The sequence below is a fragment of the Vidua macroura genome, chromosome Z, assembly GCF_024509145.1.
Source record: "Vidua macroura isolate BioBank_ID:100142 chromosome Z, ASM2450914v1, whole genome shotgun sequence".
Taxonomy (NCBI): Eukaryota; Metazoa; Chordata; class Aves; order Passeriformes; family Viduidae; genus Vidua; species Vidua macroura.
The window spans coordinates 29,127,223-29,153,527 of NC_071611.1; the positions used below are offsets into that span (position 1 = coordinate 29,127,223).

General features: G+C 41.4%; 1 protein-coding gene across 1 annotated transcript in view; it reads right to left on the bottom strand.

Moving 5' to 3' along the window:
- Positions 1–20,119, bottom strand: part of MAST4 (microtubule associated serine/threonine kinase family member 4) — a 292,007-nt gene extending 271,888 nt beyond the window's left edge. The window contains exon 1 of the mRNA XM_054002715.1: positions 19,849–20,119. Within this exon, the coding sequence (XP_053858690.1) occupies positions 19,849–20,067 (219 nt within the window). The 5' untranslated portion in view covers positions 20,068–20,119. The remainder of the gene's footprint in view (positions 1–19,848) is intronic.
- Between the last annotated feature and the right edge of the window lie 6,186 nt (positions 20,120–26,305).

Here is a 26,305-nt window from a genome sequence, read left to right on the forward strand (position 1 = left end):
GCAATGCAAAAGAAAAGTTCCTGGAAAAATCTTCAGTTCAGCTGTTGGCTTGACAGATGCCCAATATCTCAAATAACCAAAGTGTCTCCTCAATTAAACCAGCTTGAACAGATGAAACTGAGCAAACAGCTTTCCCTTTCCTCTTAAAGTCTTGAGGCCATTGCACAAATATCCGGTCAACAATCCTTACAAGAGAATTTTGGGAATTCCTGCAGTTAGGTCACAAAAAAACAGACAGCTCTTTCCCCATCTTCTCTTTAATAAATGCAGTAAAAAAACAGTGACAATAGTAAATAATCTTCCAGTAACTGAAACCCAAAACAGCAGCTATACCAAAGTACTGATACTCTGCAGAAGCAAAGTTTCAGCAGGTTCTTGAAGGAGCATCCCAATAATGTCACTATTTAGAGTCAGCATAGTATCATTCACACAGTGGGCTTTTAGTGAACAAACTTTTTTACTATACATCATCCTTATGCTTAATAACACTTTGTCCTTACAAATCAAGACAGTTATTGGTATGATAAAAAATCTGGATGTTCCATTTTGACATCAGGATCTAGGAAAGCATTAGACTTTAGTAGCCAGAGGGAAAAAGAGAAGCAGGGATTTCAATATCTGTATTGCTACCTGGAACTAAAACTTGACTGACTTGCATTCAAAATTTGTCATCCTCTTCTAGAACAGTGAATACAGAAAATAAATATATTCCTCCTTGGTCTACACACTACAAAAACACTGCTAGGAGAAAGTGTTTTGGTTCAGACTGTGAAACTAAAGGAGAAAGAACAAGGTCTTACTAGAAGCGCAATGCCTCTATGAAAAGACTTCTATGCATGGTAGCTCTTTAGCAGATTAAATGACAAATAAAGAAGTAAAATGCTAATCCACATTCTGGAAAGAATTACACGGTACAAAAGACAGCTTCAAAAATTAATCAAGAAACCCCCAGAAACCCCCACAAAAAAGCCCCTGAAAAAGCTAAACCCACAACCTTTCTAAGATTCTCATGCTTCACTTTTTTTCAGGTTGCTCATACAAATACACAGACTCACAGCTCTAAAGAGTTTCAAAGCAAAATGTCTGCTAGCATCAGCGTTTCTTCCCCTCAAAGATCTACTTCTGCTTTCTGGGTATGTATGTAAGAACTTGCTACTGACATCACAGATAAACTAGCCATGTTCATAAAAATCATTAAATTAGGTCAGTGCAAATAAGCTAACTATTATTTTTCCTCTTTGCTTTTAAGTAATCAAGATACATCTTGCTTTATTTCTGAAAACTGTTCACCTCTACAATTATCTTTGGAAGAAAGGCAACCAGCTTCGGTATCCAATGGAACACACACACCTCTGCAACTGAAGCCTCATTAAAATAATTTCACTGCTTAGAAAATAGCTTACATAATTCTTCTAAAGAAACTAGCATTAGTGGCCCAATGAAAATAAAAGTAGCAGCAACTAGTGTGGAGGAAAAAAAATGAAAATAAAGGGAAGAAAAAAAGCCACATCTACAAAATCAATTCTGTACAGTTTTAAACCTACACCAGGGCTATAATACAGCTGATAAATCAGCCATGCTAGCAAGTGCTCAAGGCTGAAGCCAGGCAGAGAGTAACAAAATAAAGGTAGCAAATCACAACTCCAGATGCATGACCACATATATTCATCATGCCATATAAATGTGGAATCGAGCCATCAAATTGGACAACCTTAGGCCAGTGTGCTGCACACCACCACAGGTAACCTCAACACTCATCCTGCACTGCAGGTTCCTTAACTTATCACTGTAAAATTCTTTCAAATCGGCCCTTGCCCTCCTGCAGAAAGGCAATTTATAATCAAGAGAACAATAGAAAAGGAGATGGCTTTCTTGTACCTTTCCTAAGAGCACATCTGTTGAGAGAACATAATACCTTAACCCAATTAGTTACGGCATTCTCAATCTTCTCTATGAAATTGCAGCACAATTCTGGCCTCCATGCAACTCAAATCTAAACTCATAAATAAATATTTATTAAAGAGGCTGATTGACTTAAGATGACAAAAAGGTTTTAAACCCTTGACAATAAGATGAATGACCAATGAATTTAGCTTCAGAACAGGTAAACCTTCAGCTTTTGCCACATTAAAGGTTTTCTTGGCAATCTTTCTGCATAACGACAAAATTACTGTAAAAAAAGTTTCAATACTTTTAAATACTATGTTCCACTGCCACATTGCCTACTCTTAAGATACTTATAATATCCACCTCTGACAAATTCAACATATTTTTACAGAGATTTGGTGAAATAAAAATGTACACTACAAAAAGTGGTTTGATTTTTAAAGATCTCTCAACTCACCTCATTTTGTCCCCTTGCAGAAAGGGGACAAGATTACATAGTAAATGACACAGTAAACCCACTTCAGAGATGTTACAAATGTAACACTCTGTATTATGAAATCAGTATCAGTATTGATGTTTACACTTAGCAGTTTTCAAATAACAGATTTTTCTTCTTACATAATGACAGCTGACAGACATACCTTGTAGTGCTACAGGGATAGCTGTCCAAGTTCCATACCTGAACCCCCTATGTTCAGCTCTACAGAACTCAGCCAACAGCAGTACCCACTTCCCTATACACATTCAGGGACTTTGGGGTGGAAGAAGGAAGCTAGAAAAACATTTTACACATACTAGGTGATGTTCTAAAAATACTGTTGCATAAAGAAATACAGCACAACTCTTCCTTAAAGAAGCAGTGACATGACTGCATATCTATTGCAAATAACAAAACATGTATGGTTCCACATCTTATTTTGATGGCTGAACTGGATTCATTTGGAAACTAACATCAATGGCCACTTCCAACAGCTCTTGAGACAAGACATCACCTTATTTCAACTATTCATAAGATTTACTACAAGTTTGAATTAATTTCTTGGCATTATTACATGGCCAGATCACCGGGTACATTTAGAGAAAAAAATAAAGTTTCCAACTGAGAAACCAAGACCCCAGCATCTGTATCCAAAGCTGATGTCTGAAGTATTAAATGCATTTAACTGTAAAGCCAGCATGAACTTATAGAGCTGTATTCAGGAAAGGAAAAAAACTGTGTTTGTAAACTGAGATTTCAGCTGCCAACATGTGTCAGCTAAAACTGCATGGAGCTACACCTACCTTAATATATGTAACAACACTTTCAAACACTTTCCTTCTGTGAAAGTTTTTAAAATGCAATATATACATAAGCTACTGACTGTGAGGGCCTTCGCCAGCTGCTAGCCAACTGACCCAGCCACCTTCTCACTCCCCTCCTCAACAATCCGTGGAAGAAAATAAGATGGAGAAGTTCATAACTCATAAACTCTTGTTTACAAGATCTCTCATAAACAGAGTTCTCTCACATATTACCATGATAGGCAGAACAGGTTCAGCCTAGGGGTAATTAATTGGCTAATGAGAAACAAAGACTAATTAAAAGCTTTTACAAAGTTCACTTCTTCATTTTCAACTCCTCTACCTCTTTCCTCACAAGCAGTGAAGGGAACGGACGTTGGTCACTCCCTAACAACTCCTCTCCTCACACTTTTGCCCTGATCCTCACAAAGGACGCCCCTAAAGCCTTCCACTGCCAGCACCGGACCACCTGTGCCCAGTACAACTGCACTTTTGGAAAGCAGCTGAAGAGGACTTAATGAGAAAAGACACTTACTGAAACTCACCAAAAACAATTGATTTACACAGGGACTCATGAGCCCCAAACCTGTATTCCAGACTTAGAGAGCCAAGGAAGGCAGACAGTTCACCATTTTGCCAGGCAAAAGAGATTTTTATTTTTCTTTATAAACACTCCCAATAAACTCAATCTGCAGCCATCAAGACCAAACTCTGCAAAAACACCCTTCAGTCACTAACAGCGCAGGACAGGAAAGGGGAGAGAAAAACAGTCCTTAATTCCTTTTGACAATTTTCAGCTGGATACTGAATAGCCTCAAAATTAGCACCATTACATCTATACATAACTGAGAGTCAAGCAATGAAGACTCAACGCACTTGTGTTACCTCCATCCAACACTAAGTTTTCCTCATGATATTTTACATGACCTTTTATTTCATGTCCACACAACCACAAAAAAACACTTGACTTAAGAGCCAATATGGAAGAATACCTGAGGATGCACGATGAGTACAATAAAGTAAACAAGACAATTATTGTTTTGATGTAGTCTTATTATAAAAGCTCTCCAAGTGCTTCAATGGTTAGTCACATATAGAGATGTGCTGCAACTCCAAGCACTTAGGAGCCGTGCTGAAGCGATCACCAATGTATACTACACCACTCAAATTTTGCAGCAAGAAAACAGTCATAACTGTCCAAACACTAAAGGAAATCAATACAGCCAAACCATATGTTTTTATACACAATGTTTGTCAATATACACTCTCTACTATTAAAAAAAAACTTATTATAAAGATTTCTACATCAAGTACATAAGTATCATTAATCCACTGAAGACCAACTGTCTCCTACACACATGTATTAAAATGGTGTGGTTTCAGGGGAGTCCTTAAATCTTAGGATCTAAATTTATATCTAGAGTAAACACCAATCTTTCGTTATGAAAATGTCTTTTGCCCACGGGTTTATTGAAGGAGCTTAACTGGCTTTATTTGGTCTATCCAAACAAACAGAGACATTGCACAGTTACCAAAACCAAACTGCAGGAGGCATCTGTTAGCAGTACCATCAGAAATGAAAGCAGAACAAAACATTCTACTTGTCCACACCTGGTAAAGTAGAAGGAAGGCTACGTAATTTTCCGTGTTTGTTTATGTATGTATAACCTCTTAAAGGATTAAAATTACAAAGTGTTATTGCTTTGTCTCCTAGGAAACAGGCAAATCTATTTAAAAGCAACCATACCTAAACACGGGGAAGACACTGCCAAAGGCTAACCACACACAGGAAGAAAGTTCCTATTCAAAAAAATTAAGGCAGATAGAAAACAAAGCCTCAGACAGTCAAGACATCTTGGAGGTGGATTACCAACTTTAAACCTAAACTGTGAGGATTAACACACTAACCACTTGTTAATTCTCTCATGAAAGCACATTACCTCAACAATAGTCAGTGAAGACAGAGGGATTCATGACTAATGAAAAACACCACACCCAGAAATTTCAACTGAAATGACTGTGTTTACAGTATCACTGAAGCTGCAACTGAAGCTCTTGCAGACACACTCAGCTTAAGCTTATCCAGTAAAAACAGTTCATGCATCAACTGCTGCCTAAAGTTCAACACTCACCAGAAAAACCTAGCCAGGCACCAACCACGAACTTTAGGTAGCTGATCTGGAGGCAGCACCATCAATACCCAAGTCAGCAAGGATTCTACTGCCCTTTAACAAACCCTGAGGCAAACCTAGGCTCATTTACAACTGGCAGTGTATGAGGTCATCAAATCTTGGGATCAGACTACTGTTGATCTGAAGTAATTTCCCTCAAAATACACACAATATATATATACTGCCTTCAACAGCACTGCACAGAACAAATCCATTACCCTTGCTTTGTGATACTTGCTTATGTAGGTACAGTTCTGTTTCTTCATTTGTTTCGTAGAAACAATATTTCTACAGGACATCTGTCTTCATATCAGACAACTGATATGGAGATCGAACAAGTAGGATCCTTTTTCCAGAAGCTGTACACATTATGTTTTAATGTCAAAATAACTTTTCTGCAACACAACCTATTAAAAGTTCCCAAAGGAAAGAATAAAAGGAAAGGCATTAATTTAATTAGAAGATCACTAGCATTAAAAATACGTTTTTCTTAATAATAGCAGCAAGAAGATTTCAGTAACTACAACTAGGTATAGTTCAGCTACTAGCACACCTATACTACAAAAAACATTCCCAACTTGTCCTGGAGTAAAGTCCAGGACCTCAGAGATATTTAGCTTGCTAATTCCAATTCTGTCTTTGCTTTTTGCTGAAAGATCTATGACTTAATATATCTACATTTGTCATCTGCAGTTTCTGCAATTCACTTTTTCCTAATTAAATGTCAAAACCACATACTACTTATGAGTGTTTTATTGGGAAAGTACACCTGGAATGAAAGTGCTTTAGCTCCCACTGCTATAAAACCTGTCTCTACCTGCTTGTAAGTTACAAGCTATTCTTTTGTTGTGCCCATGGTATAATGGCAGTTTCTGGCATAGCTGCTCTCTTGGGCAGCGTGCAGATGAGGTAATGCAGACTGTAACAGCAGGGCTTGCAGATCCCTCCTTTCAGCGATTATCAACATACCAAAGTTCAGATGTGCTTTTCTTCACCCTCAAATGAGCTTACACCTGATAAAGTGCTTGATAATATGGCTTTAGCTTTTGCATATTTTTAACATATTTTTTCCTTCAATTTGTGTCCAATGGTCCTTTTAACACAATGGTAATACTATCAGAAGCATAAAAATTTCCCCAAGTGTACATCATTATACCCTAACTGAACCTCTCTCCTTCTCCTCAAAAATCTTTACCCTACTTTAGGGTAAAAACTGTAGGACCACTGCTATCTAAATGTAACCCTTGAAGTTTCAATTGCCTCAGTTTTCAGTCTCTAGTTATTACATCTGACACGAGCTTAAAAATATGCAGGCTGAGTTTGGGCGGCACTAAATCGGAGGAGACCACAAAAACAGTTGCCAGAAGGAAAGGTAACATTCAGCACAGTGATACTATTGTAAACCAGTAGGAATAGTCTTTAATTCACATTTTCCTTCCTAGACCCATAGAATCACTGAAGTTGGAAAATATCATCGAGCCCAGCCACTAGCCCAGCCTGTCAAATGCACCATTACACCATGCCCCTAAGTACTACATCAACACATCTTTTGTTGCTCCACACAACTACCCTAACACATACTCAGTGTGAGCATATTTACATCCTCTCAGCAGAACTCAGCAAGCCTGAACCCACACCATAATTCCAATACATTGTTTGTGGTTCAGTAGACTCAGGAAGTCAATGAAACTCAAGCAAGTCAATGACAGTCACTGCTCTGCAATGGCAAGTAAGTGATATTCCCAAGGTCATCTCCTTGCTGCTTCAGCTGTAACTTAGAACCACATTTTCTGAATGTATGTACAGCCAATTCAATGTGCAGTACTCTGCTTGTTACAGAGCTGTTCCAACAAAATCAATAACATCTTTAACTCTAGAGTGTGTCCTCCAGTGGAGTCATGTGTTAACACCAGCAATATGTGACCAAATGGGAAGGGGGAAGAAAGGACTGATAGCAAGTTAAAACTCACCCAGCAGCTTTACATTAGCCCAGCTACTCATCAAAGCTATGAAGACGCAGTTGAGCTTAAGGATTTCCCTGTGACCTTTTGTAAACAATCTCTTCTGCTAGCTAGCCCAGAACAAAATACATTAGGTACAATTCTCCCTGCCCTTCCCTGCCATGTATTAGGCACAAAACCAGAAACACAGTATGAAAGTCATCCAAGGCATTTTTGTTATGTGGCCCGAATAACAGCTTTACAATGAAAGCACCCATTGAGCCATAGCTACAGCATTATTACGTTCTAGTGAAGATTCCTGAGGTAACAATGAAAATCAAATGAGCAGTTTAGTGCAGTAGTTCATCTGCTTCATTCACCCACAGCTCTCTTCCTCAGAACTGCAAAGCTATTAAAAACAATGGAATCATTAACAGTCCAAGTGCAATTAATTATACAGTCCCACTAGCATGGCAGCATGGCCTCACAACAGAAGTTTGTTACTTGGTATAGAAGCACCACCCCCGAAAAATTAAAAATACATTCATATTAAACTATCATATCACATTAATTTATTATATTATTATTAAAAGGATATATTGAAATATACACAGTAGTTTAAATAAAACTCTGCAAAATGTATCTAATACAGAAGCTTCTCTGTCAGGCAACAGTGAATCTCTCTTGGCTATAGAAGTTCCCATCCTATAATCAATTATTTTCACACACACTTAGCAATTTTGCAACAGGGTTTTCATAGCTTCTTTTGTGGTTGGGTTTTTTTGCTTCTCCTGAAGGTCACTTCCACAGCTGTTTGATCAAAAAGGCAGAAAAAACATTTCTTTTTTTCTAGTTTAAGACTATACATGTTATCTGTATGCTTGAGGGCCACACAGGACCAGAGTGGTGCTTCCTCTGTCACTGAGTGGCTGCTTGTGGGAATGCTGAGCAGGTGTGCGGCTCATGCTTGAGGGTCACAAGGTCTGTGGCAGGGCTTCCTCTGTCTCTGCGTAGTGGGCTGATTAAATGAGGCCTCCAGGGAGCGCGGCGAACAGGGGAGTGGCACAGCAGATTGCAAGGCAGTTCGCGCAGGCAGGGCAAGCAGGCGCGGTTGTAGGGTTTCTTGCTAGTAAGGTTTACTGTGTGTTGTGTTGTTTCTGTTGGTTGGTTGGTTGGTTGGTTTTAGGGTTTCTGGTAGTAATGGTTTGTATACAATCCAAAACTGCAGTTAGTACAAGTGTAAGTAATCAGATGGAACCCTCCAAAAAGGATGCGTCTGCCCAGACCCCTTCCTATGTGGACTGTTTGAGCTTATCAGTGGCTTCAGGGGGCGTTGCGGAGGAAACCTGCCTGCAGTGTGAACAGGTGAACGATCTCCTTTCGCTGGCTGAGCTTAGGAAGCTGAAAAACTAAGGAGTATCAGGGAAAGTGAAAGGGAAATAGGTTGGTGGAGTTCAGCCCTTCCATCCATGAGGGAAGCCCAACAAGAGTCAGAAGACTCCCATGCCTCTCACTGTCAGACAACAGAAGGGCACCTGGTAGATGAAGGGGAGTGGAAGTGGGTACCTACTCAAGGAGGTAATAATAAGAATTCCTCCCAACCCCCACTCCCAAGTCAGGTGCCACTTCAGAATAGGTATGGACCCCTGGATCTGGAGAATCAGCCAAATGATTTAGAAGAAAACTATCTGCACAGTGAGCCTCCCAATTATGATTCATCTGCGAGGATTACCACCTCTAGCATCAAAAAGGAAAGAAGGGTAATCATGGAGGGTGATTCTCTTCTGAGCGGAACAGAGGGCCCCATATGTCGACCGGACCCATCCCACAGGGAGGTCTGCTGCCTCCCTGGGGCCCAGGTATGGGAATAATATTGAGAGACTTTCTGGGCTAATTCAGCCCTCTGATTATTACCCACTGCTGATACTCCAGGCTGGCAGTGATGAAACTGAAAAGAGGTGTGTCAGGGCAATTAAAAGGGACTTTAGGGCATGGGGTTAAGTGGTTGACAGGGCAGGAGCACAGGTACTGTTCTAATCAGTCCCTTTGGTGGCACAGAAAACTGATTAAAGGAATAGGAGAGCCCACATTATCAGTAAGTGGCTTAAGGGTTGGCACCATCAGCAGAATTTTGGGTTCTTTGAACCCAAAGAATCCATTCTGCTGGAACCAGATGGGTTCCATCTGTCTGTTAAGGGTAGAAGGTTTTTAGCAAGTGAACTGGCAGAACTTGTTGAGAGGGGTTTAACTACGTTTCAAGGGGGAAGGGGATGCAGCTGGGCTCTCTGGAAGCAGGCCCAAAGGTGGTAAGCCTGAGTTAGGCGTGAAATCAGCAGCCCAGCTGAGGTGCATGTGCACAGCTTGGGCAACAAACAAGAAGAGCTGGAGGCCATAGTGCAAGAGTAGAGCTATGATGAAATTGCCATCACAGAAATGTGGTGGGATGATTCACATGGCTGGAGTGCTACACTGGATGGCTACAAGCTCTTCAGGAGAAATGGAAAAGGGAGAAGAGGTGGAGGGGTGGCCCTTTATATTAGGGAGCTTTGGACACCATAGGTATTGAAACTAATGACAATGAGGTTGAATGTCTTTGGGCAAGAATTAGGAGGAAGGCCAATAAGGCTGATATCCTACTGGGAATCTATTATCATCCACCCAACCAGGAAGAAGTGGTGGACAATTCTTCTATAAACAGCTAGAGAATGTTTCTGGATCATCAGCCCTAGTTCTTGTTGACAATTTCAACTTGCCATACATTTGTTGGGAACTTAATACAGAGAAAACAGGCAGTCCAGGAAATTTTTAGAGTTTGTGGAGGACAACTTTTTATCACAGCTTGTGGGTGAGCCCACCAAGGGAGGGACTCTAATAACAGAGTTAGATCTGTTATTTGCAAATAGAGATGGGTTGGTGGGAGATGTGGTGACTGGAGACTGCTTGGGGCATAGTGACCATGAAAATATAAAATTCTCAGTATTTGGTAAGTCAAGAGGAACATTAATAAGATTTTTACATTGGACTTTCAGAGGGCAGACTTTGGCCTATTCAGGAGACTTATTCAGGGAGTTCCTTAGGAAATAGTCCTTAAAAATAAAGGAGTTCAGCAAGGGTGGGCGTGCTTCAAAATGGAGATCTTGAGGGCACAGGAACAGACTGTACCTGTGTGCCAGAACACAAGTCAACGAGGCAAATGTCCAGTCTTGATGGGCAAGGAGGTTTTGGAGGAACTCAGGAATAAAAAAAGGATGTATCATCTTTGGAAGGGGGGTCAGGTTTCTCAGGTAGTATTTAAGAGGACTGCTAGAGTATGTAGAAAAAAATTAGGGAGGTTAAAGCTCAGCTTGAGCTTAAAATGGCAACTGTTATCCTGTAAAGGATAACAAAAGATGTTTTTATAAATATATTAATGGTAAAAGGAAGAGTAAGACTAACCCTTGTTCTTTATTAGATGAAGAAGGGAACTTTGTTACTGCAGATGAGGAGAAGGCAAAGGTGCTTAAAGCCTTCGTCTCAGTTTTTAGTGAGAAGACTTGCCTTCAAGATAACTGTCCTCTTGGGTTGCTCGTTGGTATCAGAGAGCAGAATGGTCCCCCCATTATCTGAGAGGAGGCAGTCAGAGAACTCCTGAGCTGCTTGGATATTCATAAGTCCATGGGACCAGATGGGATCCATCCCAGGGTGATGAGGGAGCTGGCAGATGAGCTTGCAAAGCCACTCTCCATCATTTACCAGCAGTCCTGGCTCACTGGTGAGGCTCCAAAGGACTGGAAGCTGGCCAGTGTGACACCCATTCAAAAAACGGGTGGGGAGGAGAATCCTGGCAATTATAGCCCAGTTAGCCTTGACTGTACCAGGTAAGGTTATGGAACAGTTTGTATTGAGTGTCATCACACAGAACTTACAGGATGGCCAGGGGATCAGACCCAGTCAACATGGGTTTAGGAGGGGTAGGTCGTGTTTGATCAACCTGAACTCCTTTTATGGCCAGGTGACCCCCCTGGTGGATGAGGGAAAGGCTGTGGATGTTGTGTACCTGGACTTCAGCAAGCCTGTGACACTGTCTCCCACAGCACACTCCTGGAAAAGCTGGCAGCCCACGGCTTGGACAGGAGCACTCTTTGCTGGGTTAGGAACTGGCTGGATGGCCGGGCCCAGAGGGCAGTAGTGAACAGTGCTGCATCCAGCTGGGGCCAGTCACCAGTGGTGTCCCTCAGGGGTCTGTGCTGGGGTCAGTCCTGTTTAATATCTTTATTGATGACATGGATGAAGGGATTGAGTCTTTCATTTGAGGACAACACTTACCTGGGAGCATGTGTCAATCTGTTGGAAGGTAGGAGAGCTCTGTAGAGAGACCTGGAATGGTTGAATGGATGGGCAGAGTCCAACAGGATGAAGTTTAATAAATCCAAAAGCCGAGCTCTGCGTTTTGACCACAATAACCTCCTGCAACGTTTCAGGCTGGGGACAGTGTGGCTGGACAGTGCCCAGGCAGAAAGGGACCTGGGGCTACTGGTTGACATCCAACTGAACATGAGCCAGCAGTGTGCCCTGGTGGCCAAGAAGGCCAACAGCATCCTGGCCTGTGTCAGGAATGGTGTGGCCAGCAGCACCAGGGAGGTCACCCTTCCCCTGTACTTGGCACTGGTGAGACCACACCTTGAGTGCTGTGTCCAGTTCTGGCCCCTCAGTTTGGGAAGGACGTTGAGAGGCTTGAGCGTGTCCAGAGGAGGGCAACAAGGCTGGTGAGGGGCTTGGTTGCTGAGGGAGCTGGGGGTGCTCAGCCTGGAGAAAAGGAGACTCAGGGGTGACCTAATCACTCTCTACAACTCCTTGAAAGGTGTTTGTAGTCAGGTGGGGGTTGGTCTCTTTTGCCAGGCAAAAACTGACAGAATGAGAGGACACAGTCTTAAGCTGCACCAAGGGAAATACAGGTTGCATATTAGGAAGAAGTTTTTTACAGAAAGGGTGATAAAGTTCTGGAATGGTCTGCCTGGGGAGGTGGTGCAGTCACCATCCCTGGATGTGTTTAAGAAAAGAATGGATGTGGCACTCAGTGCCAAGGCTTAGTTGAGGTGTTAGGGCATGGGTTGGACTCAATGATCTTTAAGGTCTCTTCCAACCTAGTCATTTGGTGAATTCTGTGAATTATCTATTAAGAAAAAAGTCTTGCATTCATCCCTGGTTCCCACTTGAAATTTAAGTTACTCAGTAAAGAAACCTGTGGCAAGGGCAGACAGGCTGTTTATATTGCTGAAAACTTAAGCTTTAACCCTTGAGGTACTTGTAGTTCACTTCTGAATAGCACAAGTTCATCAGCTTAGTTACATTTGTACAGGAGGGCAAGGCATTCATCCCACTGCTCCTTGGCTGGAGCCAGACAGTCTTTCAGGTAGAAAGCTTGATAAGGGCACCCCTTATGGTAGCAAACTATAAATAAAACCTTACTTAGCTCAGTAAACCAAAAGCTAAGACAGGTTCCTGTCTTGACTTCAAAGCACAGCTCATTTGCCAACACACTCCCATGTTTCTCACCTTTTCAGCAACCTTGTCCTCAATTTTTTGCTTTCATTCTATCACAAAAAAAAGAGCTACCAGCATTTTATGACTTTAGGCACCAGTCTCCCACAACTCATATAACTTAAAACCCAACACCATCCAACTATTATAAAGTTTCAAAAAGAATTTTAAAAGCCACAGCTGCAAGAGAAGAACTGAAAAAAATCTGAAAAATCTGAAGCCTGAAGCAATAGATCATAAAATTAGGCAGTAGGATCTTGTGTGTTTCAGACTGCAGAGTATTTCAAGCCCACATCACTATTTTTAAAGAGCTTAGCAATGGCACAGTTCTGCTGGTGATACCATGACACTGAGAAGTTCCCAACATATGCTAGAACACTGCTGCACGTACCAAAAACCGCCAAACTAGAAACAAAGCAAAAATTTTCTTCCTCCCTTCCTCTTTCCCAGTTAAAGAAGCTGTTAAGAAGACTGGTGTATCTCTTAAGACAAAGCCTGAGCAGGTCAGATCCCAGCCCAGCAGGAGAACAGGCAGACTGTTAGTTCAATACTGAAGTTCTTAATAACAGGCATCTGCTTTGTCATAACGGATATAAGAGAAAACCTCCAACCTCCAGAGCAATTTTACTGAAGGAAGATTCAACAGAAAACTGCGGGGACTCTGTTCTCATTACTAATATTTCAGAGTCTTTATGCCCCTTATTCTTAAGTTTCCCAATTCTGCATTTCACATTTTTGCTCTCCTGGTAGGGTAAATCTTTTTGTCATGCCTTGTACAGAAGAGTATTGCTAGTTAATGTTTGCCAGCTCTAGGCAGTAACAAAAACTTAGGATCAGAAAACAAGTATTCAACAGTATTAATGCTTCAGTACTGCAATCTTTGAGCACAGTTGTGCTTTGGGACTGGGGGACAGAGTGCATAATTTGTGACAAAACCAAGAGGCAAGCTACCCCATTGCATGAATTGTTGCAGAAAAAAACTACCTAGCTGCTCAGCTTCCTACCTCAAGGACCTCCTCATTTACACTGTGCTTGGCCATGCTTTTATTCTGTGCCTCAAGACTTCAAATTCTCTTATTCCCTTCTACAAGTTCAACTTTACACAAGCTGTTACTGCTAGCAAAGTAGCCCCATCATACAAAGCTTCCTCGTAACACACCTTGTTCAGTTCAAAGCAGCCTACATCTAGCCAACACACTTCGGGCTGTACTCCTTCTACAGAGCTCCAGTTTTTCAAAAAAGATGTTTCTTTACATTTGGTTTCACAGTTGGACGTACAGACACATTGGGATACTGAAGATTAGCCTCAGGACTATGTCCACCAGCCTGAAAAATATAAAGGGTGCAAAAGGGCCTCTCAACTATTTTTGCAAACTGTCCAGATTCTGAAGACTGTAATTATCAGTTCTTCACCCACCTGTTTCCAGAATTTTAAGTATCTAAATAGTTCTAGTGCAAAAATTCAGATATGCAACTCAATGTACAGTTCTTCACTTCTCACTTATTCCAAGTGAGAAGAAAGATAGATGTTCTGGTTATAGGCTTATTTATACCCACCAAATTCTTGAAAAGAAGTTCCAGAGAGCTGCAAATATTACTACTGTACTGATATTTTCAAATATCAAGCAGCAGCATATGGCTGTTTTAGATTAAGCCCTCAACCATGTGTCCCTCCATGTCCCAGAGGATTTCTGAAGCAATAAGGATACATAGCAGCAGGCACCTTTAAAGGCCTATCCTGTAGAGGAAAGGTTTAAAGCAGTAGACAAACATACATTTTCTTCATACAAAAAGCAAATCAATGAAGTCTTTTACATGACTCTTGAGACAGCCCTACTCACTTAAATTGTCAAATATTTCACTTTATGGGTAACTTACCACAAACATACCTAAAAAAACCAAAAGCAATGCTGTTAGTTGGGCTGACATGACAAAATAACAGTTTTGCAGCTGTTCTAGTTTAGAGTGTTTTATTTAATCCCACCACAATCATTTTAACCCTGAGAAGAATAAATTTTTTGATGGCATTACTATTCTTTAGTACAAACTAAAGATCACACTCTAGCAATTAGGCTATTCATCTTTAGCTAGCTTTATCATTCAGGTGTGCTACAAAAGGGAAGAATCCATCACTGTTAGAGATAAGAAAGCCTGAAACAATTAGAGGAAAAATCTATGGTAAGTCCCTCACTGTCTTTGAATGTCCCATGGTTACTTCTGCAGCAGGATAAGCAGGAAGGGAAAGAGGTAACAGAACACTACTTTCTAGCCAGGTCACAGAGACATTTTGCCAGAACTACCACCACCTCCATTACATGTAGATGTACATGTAAATACTGCCATCACTTCACACACTGCTTATTTTATTCCAAAGTATTTTGATTTCCACCCCTCTCCCAAACTGCACCACAATTTTGTTGGGTGAAGATCTGGCACACAATCTGTAATGCTGAAGGGACTGTACCTTCCCAGTAGGCTTATGTTAAAGGATGACTGTGTGAAAGCATAGTTTCTAGAGTAATACATTCTTTACCACACTCCTCACCTTGCTATGAATACTCTAATGACAAAATCTTAGCTTCCTAGTAATTAATTCCCACCACACAGTCCTCATGAAGCTACAACAGATTGCAACATGAACAGCAAGAAGGCAGATTCAGGAGAAGAGTTAGCCACAACAGAAAAAGGTTTTGTACTCACTCTGTACAGTGAGATACTTCTTAATACACAACACACACTAACTAGATAGAAGGAGAAAATGTACAATAATCAACTTCAAAGTTCAGTGGACTCTTTTCATGAGAAAACCTACCTTGTCATGCTGCTCATCATCTCAATTCTTATAAACTCAAAGAGTCACTTCACTGCCAAACTGAATTCACAGAGCAAGAAATTGAATTATTTGAGAACAAAATACCATACTACCCTCCCCCCCACCATTTTTTGTAGGTGGTTTTAGGTTTTAAAGGAGTTTTTTTAAGCATCTAGAATAATGAAGAGAACTTACTATGGTAATTCAGAAGTCAGTGGCAGGTTCAGAAGCTTCTGGATCCATTTCAGATGTTTTGTTATATGGCAAAGTATGATTCTGAAGGAATTCTGATCCTTCCTGGTTTGTTACTCTGCTTTGGTAAGCAATGTGTAGTTACTCTGACAAGGTTCATAGAAAGGTGATGGAAAAACAGACAACTCCAATACACACAATTTAACCTTCAGATCCTTGAGAATACTGATGTAAGCAAGGAATCCATAGCTTGCCTTCATTCTCCTCTTAAGAAACGAGGTTAAACCAAGTGAGCTTTCAGCTCCCCTATAAAACATTGACTAAGATTTGAAAGCCACCATCAAAAGGATTATCCTCCATATCCATTATCCTCCACAATGTAAATCCAGTACTGACTACTCACAGAGCAGAAGCAGACAGATTACAACAGAAAACACACTGTTGCCCAGCCTCAACTCCTCTTTTCATAGTCTGCAAAACACTCTTTCCAGCAAAGAGAGTTTTGAAGAGAATACAGAAAAATATTTTAAAACTAACCAACCACACGGTATTAGAAATGTAGTGACCCATCATCTATGCAGTATTGTACTTGAGTGCCCTTCACCATGCAATCCCATCCTGCCTGCCGTCAGCAGTTAGCAACTCACCTCAGAAGAGCATAGGCAAATAATCTGCTTGAATTCATTTGTGTTTATGTGCTTGCTACCCACAGCACTTCAATGCACATAAGTAAAGCACTTCTCAGATGTTGCTGTTAAACCCTTATTTAATTCTCATGTGTCTTAAGATCTCAAAGTAAGACATCAAAAACACTTCAGAAACTGATGACTGTAATCTTGTAAACTATTATTTGTTCTTGCTTACATGAAATGAAGAACTGTTTCTCTTCAGGTATTTTGTGGTTTTTTTTGTTTTGGTTTGGTTTTTTTTAAGGTGAAGTTTATGCAACTGTAGGATGAAGTAATGAAGAAAAAAAAAGTGATGTACTGTCTCTTCCCACCCTTTCCTTCCTTGTTTCCCTCCAGGACTTAACTCTTCCAGACATGCTACTCAGAAGAGGAGTTATCATTATAACTCATTATAACATATCAGAGCTTTCAGTTCCAAAGTCTTAATTTCTGAACATAAAATAAGCTGACCTACTCTAGATAGCATCATTAAGCTTCCTTCACTGAGGTGGGGAGACCAACCACTTTTTCGCAGAGTAGAAATGTTCGTATCATTCTTCAGGAAAGACATATAACTCATAATGGACCACAAACTGCAAATTAGCTGTCTGGGGTATGTAAAAAACAACAGTGTTTGAGAAACCTCTGAAATAATCTCTCTGTTCTAGCAGATCTGGCAAGGTGTAAATCTGAGTATAACATTCTGGTTTTTGACGTCATGCTTCAAGACAGATGTAACCAGCTGGAATGAGTACACAGGACAGCAATGAGAATGATCAGATGTCTACAGGAGAAGATGAAAGACACTTGGGCTGTTTAGTCTAAAGAAATCCAGGAGGAGACAGGTTCAAGGTGTCAAGGATGTCTTATACACCGTCACAGAAGAAGAAATAGTTCTACTGAAATACCACATGAAATGTCAATGTGTATGGGAAAATCTACATGTTTTCTAACTATCCATTTATTTAGTTTGGAAACCTTTTATATATCATGACTTTCAAGAATTTACTGACAGCTAAAGTAGAAATAGAGGTAGCAGGACAATCTGTTCCACTGCTGTCTGAAGGATATTGAAAAGCTGTGACAACAGATTCAATTCTGCTATGCTGGCAACAGGAACAAGGACAGGCCAAGAGGAGAAATGAAACCTACAAGCACAGGATCAAACACTGGAGATCCATATAACTAAAAGAACTCAGTAACAGAAAATCACACAGAACATCAACATTTCATTATTTGACAGTAATTAAACAGGATGTCAATATGAAAACAGTATCTTCAAGCACTTCTCTCAATGGGGTACTTTCAGCAGGTAGCACATAAAGAAAGCCTGAAATCATCTGTATGTACATCTTGGACCTCAGCCTTGCTTTCTTCCATTGTCCTTAGGGATTTCCATGTGAATAGCTGCTCTCTCAGCTTCAAATTAACCTCTGCATTGTAATGCACTGCAGTGTACTTGCACAAAATTATTATACAGGTGGATTTGCCAGGTGGTTCTGCAGGTAGGCAGAAATTCAGCTGCAAACACTGACTACACCAAAATGGGAGGATGGGCAAAATCAAAACACAAAAAACAGGCAAAAAAAAAAATCTGGTTTCAGGTAATAAAGAAATCTAGCAGAGGGCAATAAAGGGGACTGAATAAAGCTGCATATTCTAAGCAAACTCTACCACCACAACACTAACTTGAGTTTATGCTGCTATCTTCTAGCACTACTAACTGATGGTGAGATATCAGATTGCCCTTAGAGACTTTCAAAATTCCATGATTGCAACGTTGAGTTATTTTTGGGCTTACCTTCTCTATACTGTCAACTCAAAAGATGCCTGTAATTTATCTTCAAAGCACACACAGAAATAACAAGCCTTTACCAGAAATTCACTGGTCTGCAAGCAGCTCCGAGTTTAGCTAACTTAACAGACAGACTCTGTACATTTCTGCACGGTATTATGCAGGCTTACCAACTGAGCCTTAAACCATCTAGACACCACACAATTGTGGTAAGCATAGCCCCGAGCCCACATGTATCAATTCCTGCCGAGAAGCAGGATATCTTAATCACCTAGCAGTGTGCTCCATACTAGCAGCAACTATGGAGCTCCTACTTAGTTCAGTGAAAAAGCAAGTTCACATATATATATATTTTTTTAAAAAAGTGTATGTATCCACATTCACTCTACTTTATCGTAAATGCATTTCACTGCAAATACATTCCACTCTTCAGGGGCTCATGCAGTTGAAAGAAGCAAGGAACCTGGTCTGAGTTTGAGTATTTAAGAAAAAAAAAAAAAAACCAAAAAAGGAGGGGGATACAGAAAGGTATATTTAGCTCCAATTCATCATGCTGCTCTACAGCTGTATCAATTTACAGGATGCACCAGGAAAAGAGGAAAAATAAGAGCTACATAAACAGCCATTACTGCAGAGGGAAACATTCCTGACAACCACAGCTCAACTAGTTGAAAATAACTTCAACCAGCTTAACAGATATTCCCTTAGAAATGCAAGGTTTCTCAAAAAAACCTTTGCACATCCAGCCGCATAAAGGCACAGAATGAAAAAATGAGCAAACTAAGAGCAAACTAAAAAGTTGACCATAATGAAACACCGTATGTAATGCACACCAGAGATGATGCACCGAAGCAAAGTAAAGCAGCAGTTAGACAAAACAATGGAGCTGTTTGGGGTCATGGCTTGAAATAGATTTAAGAAGTGTGAATCATGCAACAAGAAATAAATAAAATAATTTTTAAATATCCGTCTCAAGACCCAAAAAGGATGTTTTACTGTAACATTGTGGGGCGGTTGTTTTGTCTTAAGAGTGCTTAGTAGGTATCGTAGCTAGATCAATAGAGGAAAGGGAACAACACGCGTATCCCCGTATCACGCTATGGATCTATCACCCACAGAGCTCCTCCATGATCCACAGCCTGTCATGAGCTCTCACCAGAGGATTACTGTAGTGTGGGGGCTTGCCCATCACTTCCTTCTGGCATTAAAGAGTTTGCTTTGGAGCAGCGCTTTCCAAAGGTGACACGCTCGTGGATAGGAAGAGGAAAAAAAAAAAAAAACCCAACTCACAAACAAGCTTTCCTAAAACAAAAAGTCCCCTCTCCATACAAAAAACCCCAACTCTCAATTATCGGCAGCCAGAAAGCTAGAGCCGGCTAAGCAGAAACAAGAACGCTCGGCTTCAGCTTCAGCCGCGGAGACCGACGCGAAGGCGCTGTCCCCAGGTGGGCACGAAGCCGCTCCCCGCCGCGGGGTCACCTCCGCCTCGCACCCCGGGACGGCCGCGCTGCGCGGGTGCTCCCGGCGCGGCCCCGAAGCACAGGGGCGGAGAAGCAGCCGCCGCCGCCCCGACCCCGCGCACCTCTTCATCCCGCTCCTCCAGCGAGGCGTCGTCCTCTGTCCGCCCGCCGAGGATCGCCCGCTCCGGCAAAGCCGTCGCCCTGCCGAGGGCCGTCGCCGCCCCGCCGCCCTCTCCCTCCTCGGAGAGAGTTTCCGAGCCGGAGGAGGAGCCGGAGCAAGAGGAGCCGACGTGGCCGGCGCCCCGCGCCCGTTCCGAAGCCGCCGAAACTTTCTCCGCCATGGCCGGGGGCTCAGAGCCGTGCCGCCAGCATGCCCCGCCGCCGCCAGCCACGCTCCCCCGCCCCGCAGAGCGGCGGCAGCGCCCCCGGGCCGGGCCGGGCCAGGCACCGCGCTCTGGGCAGCGGGCGGCGCCTGCGGGCGGCGCCTGCGGGCGGGCGGGGCGGGCCGGGCCAGGCAGGCCGGGCGGAGCCAAGGTGCGGAGCTCGGCCCGGAGCAGCTGAGCAGCGGCGGGAGGGCGGCGAGTGGCGGGGTTGGGTGTGCCCGGCCAGGGGGTCTGCCTCCCACCGCGGAAGGAGGTGGGAGGGAGGGAAAAGCGCGACGTCCAGCGGCTGGAGGCGGCCTGGGGGCCCGGTCCTGCCACCCACAGCCCAGTGCGAAGAGGGCAGCGGGGTCTGCCCGAGACCCGCTGGGATCGACTCGGCGTGGGCACAGTGAGCCACGCTCCGCTCCCGGGCGATGTCATGGGTTTAAGTAAGACCAGCTATTTTACATTATATAAGAGTTTTCTGCGCCCCTCACTTCCTCTAAAACGCATTTATCGGCAGTTTATGGCAGCAATTTTGCCGTCTTCGTACCATTTTGCAGAAGGCTACAAATGCCTAGTTGTGATCTTACAGCAAACAGAAGTCCCTTTGAGTGTTTCAAACGGGCACGGACACTGGGATTTGTGACCAAACTTCCAGTCATTGAAACCAAAGCAGATGACAAAAGTTAGGCATCTGAAAGCTTTTGCAAATCTTCCTGGAAAACTCCTTCATCTTTTAGGACCTAAATGACTTTTAAACCCAGTTATCGTGTCAATTTCTAAAATATTGTTTAGATAGTATTTTGAAAAAAATCTCCTTTTTTTTTCTTTCCCGAGAACATAGGTTCTCAATTAATGTGCTAATACTATATATAAATGTATAATAGTATAGACCCGGGCCTTATTTGCTTATTCCTGGACCCCTGATTAATCCAATTGTGAAATCAAAACAGACTAAGAGCTTTTATAATGAAGAAAGTCCCACAGCATCACTACAGAATAGCTATCTTCTCAATTTCACAGAAAGAGAAATGTGAGCACAGACCAGTTACTGATGTGCTCTAATTAAAGCAGTACATAGTTGTTGAAAATAGGAACCAGAATGCAAAGCTCCACTTCTTCAGATTTCTAATTTGATCCATTTATCCAGTATGCCCAGATGGTAAATGAAAAATTATTATTATTATTATTATTATTATTATTATTATTATTATTATTACTACTATTACTATTATAGTGGAAGGAAAAACAATGATATACAATTCTCCAAGTCTCAGTCCTTCTCTGTTTAGAGCAAGCTTTTGATGCTGGATATTAGGTTGTAACAATGCTGATAGCTCTTTGTGGTTTCTAATCAGCATTTAGATAAGACCTTTAAAAGTTAATTTATTGTGGAAGAGGATTATAAGAGTCACTAGGGACAGAATTTGACCCAGAAATTTGCCTATACCAATATTTAATGATAAGGAAATATGAAATACACATGCAAAAACCGATTTTGGCTGAATTAATTATGCACATATACTGCTCCAAACCTAGCTAAATAATTTTAACTAACCAGTGAAAAGAGTTCCTCCTTGGTACTCCACGTTCTGCACATAAGTTGTTATATCTCCAAAACCTGGAGAATTATTCATAATTCTTGAGTCCTTGATTATAAAGCTAAACCTTTTTCTGTCAGAATCTGCCTCTGGTGTTATTCTCATAGCAGAACAACTTGCTTAATTTCCTACCTATTCTTCACAATGTATAAGAAAATTGCCAGGTGGTGAAAAGCAATGCTGCAGGTCTCTGTCATTTCTTTCTCTTGCTGCCAGAGATGAGAGTGGAAAAAAATAAAGCTTAGCCAAAGCACTTCTACACTTCAGTTATTATCAGCTGCCAGAACAGCCCCTGTAATCTGGGGGCAGCAAGGAATACATTAGAATAGTCACTGAACTGCTCTAATTTATGCCATAAATTGAAATCTAAGAAGACACTCAAAATTTATTATATCACCCCAGAGTTACAAAGACAAGTGACAGTATTGTTCTGCTCTGGCCTCTAGACTGTCAGATCACGTGCTCTGCTAACATTATCTTACAGGAACAGAAGAAGGATGCTATGTTGCCTACAGTAGCTAAAATGGAGTTAAAGCTAAAAGCAACAAAGATAGATGCTTACATCATTTTCCATCCTGGGAAAAGCACTGTTGCTTGCACTTCCCCATGACAAATCAGTGAGGTACTTTGTAGCAAAACACTGAATATCTGGCGTGACTTGAAAAGCTCATTTTGAAAACATTTGTTGAGAAGAAGTCCATATTTAATAAGCTTTGAGCACCTCCTGTCATGCATTGGATTCATTTGGTGGAGAATATGGAAAGAGAAGGGTATAGAGTGGTCAGATGTCAGCTATTACAGGTGGCTGGCTCAGTTTTGGATACGTTCCCCCATTTACACACTTTTTTCCACCAGTACATTATTCCCTAGTCTGCTCAATATTCCCGTTCTGTCCTTCCCCCAGTACACACAGCAGTCACCCACTCTGTGCAGTTACAGCTGTTCAAGATGTGCACTATTCACTGCTGTCATGTCAGTTAGCTGAAAACAAAATACAGGAAAATAAATAAAATTTATCTCAAAACTCCCTGATTATATACCTATCTGTTAATGCTTGGGGAATTCTTACACTGTGTGGTCTTGAAGGACTGAAAGAATGACAGGCTAATGGATTTATTAACAAGTTTGGCACAAGATACCAAGGTAGAGGGGAAACATTGGAAAAAGGCATGAAGAGGTGTAGAAAAAAAATGGTCAGCAAATAATAGCTGTACATGAGACAGCAAGAAAAGTCAAATAGGAAGATGATGATTGGCTTTGTAATTGGCACTTCAAGCTAAAGATCAGGATCTTTACCAGGAAATGATAGTGGGGAGTCAAAGGAGTAGGTATATTGTAAAAATGACAGGCAAAGAAAGTAAATATTGCAGCAGTGTATTGAGTAAACCAGACAAGTCAGAGAGAAAGACTGTGAAGCTCATGAAAAAAATTTAAAAGGTGGGACAATGGTTTCAGCAGGGTAAACATCTGTCCCATATTACAACTTTAATGAGTCAAATACAAAAAGTAGAACTTTATAGTAGCTACTGACATCAGTTGTCTTCAAATCATTGCCTTTTTGATCTAGGCAATGTTTCATCAAATTCTTTTTTATACTGCTTAGAATAGTTTTCTTCCTCTTTGATTCTGAATATTTAGGCAAAAGTCTACCTCTGGAAAGAAACAGTTTTCAAAATACACTGACAGTGAGGTTAGCACCTGAGAAAATCCCTAGGCAAAACTGACTGACGTGGCAAATGCAAGGCTCTCCAAATAAGACAGTTACACTATCAGCAACAACAGCGCTGTGCTTCCCTTTCTGCATAGCAAATGTGCATTAAACCTGACCTGGAAGAACCACTTCTTTGGATGAATAAGTCTCCGTGCTTACTCAGTTCTTGCCCTCCCCGTTGAGACTGCCAACAGCATTGCCAATTAGTGCCAATCCTGAATGCAGATTGTAATACGAATAGGCCTTTCAATATTTAATTCTCGACTTTTGCATTGGTGGTATATAAATGTTTCATTAGTGCTTTCCTTCCTTTCTGCCATTTTTTCTCTGAAAAAGAAGCAAAGCTGTCTTCCTGAAATACTAGCAGAAAATGGGCAAACAGCAACTTGTACTTTTAAGTGCTCCTCCCAGCTCTAGCAGTAAACTCTGGAATGAGAGTTCTTTTTCTTGGAAATCCTGATTTATTGAGAATGCATGTTACAGGGTCATAAAGACAACACTCAGTTTTTATGTGATGAGTTTTATCGCTATCTCAAGCAACATCCAAGATCATTCAAAAGCTTTCATTTGGTGGTGTTCAACTCACTGGTGTTAGTGGCAGGAATACTCAACAACACAAACAGCAGTGGTAGGCTGGAAGAGAAGAAAAACATGCATAAGGACAACTCTCATCTCTGGGCTGAGACAGGTACCACCAAACATACAGTTTAGTTTGGAGATCCCTTCTTTTTATCTCTGAAAATCTCCTTAGAGCTTAGAATACTTCAGAGTAAACAGAATCCACTTCGTATCTGCCTAAGAGAATAAATTCTGAGACTCTCTTTCTTGCCATTAAAAAGCCTTTTTGACAACGAATGTGAGGCACGATTTTGTTTCTCTAGCACTTGCAGAGCATGAAACAAGGGCATTTGAACATGCTGATTAGATTCAGATAATCTCAAAACGGCATTAACAAGCTAGTCATGTTACATTGTAAATCCTAGCAACAATATTGCATTCAAATCTGTGGAACATGTAATAAAACTGAGAAAAAAATACAACATTTCACCTTTTAAATGAATATGTTACTAGATGTAAAATGTCTTTGCCAGAGAAGTAAACACAACTAGCGTAGGTCTCCACCTGCTGCAGGGGCCTTTATCAATATGAAGTAGTGTCACCATCTTGACAGCTAGAGATTACAGTAAACAGTGCAATTGCTAAAGACACTTTTCCCAGATTACTGGCCCTTGAGGATGTGCATGAGCACTGCGTGAATCACTATCCCAAGAAAATCACGCTTAGACGAAACCACTGGCAAATGTTTACGCTCTGACATTCACAATTCTGATACCTTCAGTATAAAAAGAAAAAAAAAAAAAAAAAAAAAAAAGAAATACTGCTTAACACAGTACATATCACAGAGCATTGAGAGGCTGTACAGGAACACGGGGAAACACAATACAGTGAGTGATCCCCTTGTCACATCTCCCTCAAGGCATTTCTTTGGGGTTATACTACTATGACTAAACATCAGAAGCCCACCCTCAGTTTCAGGCAGATTCAGGGAGCTTGTGAGTCTATGTGCTGGAAGGGACAAGTATAAGTTAAACTGTTTTAATCTGACTTCAGATATGGAAGTATACTGCCAGCATGTTGTGTGGAGCTTCTGCATAAGTCTGCTGGCAGAGGTGCTCAGTTTTTTGATGGAAAACCCTTGAGCAAGGAACCTTCCATAATTTCTCCCTCACCTTCACAGCATCTGTATATCACGGATATATAGTGACATGCCAGCAGCAGCAAAGAGGAGTAAACATGGCACAGCCCTGTTACCAGCTGGCATACAAGAGGAAGGTTACTCATTCTAAGACCTCTTTCCCCAAATTCTGTATTATTCAAGGTGAATGCTATGACTCTCATAAAACTATGGGGAAACTGTAGCTTCTCACATATTAACAAAGATTGTCACTCTTGCTTCAGAGTGCTGGAACTAGAGAAGTAGAAAGATGCTAATTTCCCACTTCATCATGGCAGTATCCTATTGCCCAGTCAAGAGTGTTATGAAGACCAGTCTTATGAAGATCAGATGGGCAGGAAGAGATGGTCTAGATTCAGGATGGGAATTGGAGATAACCAAAACTCCAGCTGTAGATATAGTAGGGAGAAGGGAGGTGCTCTGAGACTTGCACTGTGGTTGAGTTTCCAGCCTCGTGGTCTGAGAAGCATAGACAGGTGTGGACTGCTAAATGTAATCTAAACCCTGGCTGCATCCTGTGGTGTATTCTAACCATTATTTTTTATGATGATATTTTTAACTCCCAAACAATGTTTTAATCTTTAGCTCTACAGGTGTAAATCTAATTCACACCTGCATCTTCAGAAATTATGCATTTTCCAGACTCCATGGGGTATTGGGCTTCCCTGGGTAAGTTTTGATGCCCTTAAGTCTACACAGCATCCCTTCCATAAATGTTAAGGATGTGTTTGACAGTGTTATTATGGACTGCAAAGTTTGTGGAAAGAAATCCTTCTCAGCAAGTGTTATCAAGAACCTCTTTGAAAAACATGAAAATGGAAAGTGAATATGAGATCCAGTGATTGTCCTGAATTGTCAAACTCTCCAAAGCTCCATGGCAACAGCTGAGGTAAAAGCAGGTTTGAGGCAGCCCACGAGGTTTCTGTAAGCTCTGCCTCCTCTCATCCCAGGCCTCACAGTTCCTAAATAGAGCAGGCACAGTGTTTGGGAAGCTGTGATTTTCTCTGAGAAATCAGCTATTGTGTGGGAACATTAAAAATTATGCCACAGTACTTAAATGGTATTGTTTGTGCAGACATTCTTATTCATAGATTGAGCAAAAATAAGTCCTTGCTGTACATGTAAATAGGATTAATACTCAGTTTTACTCTTTTCTAATCACTTCTC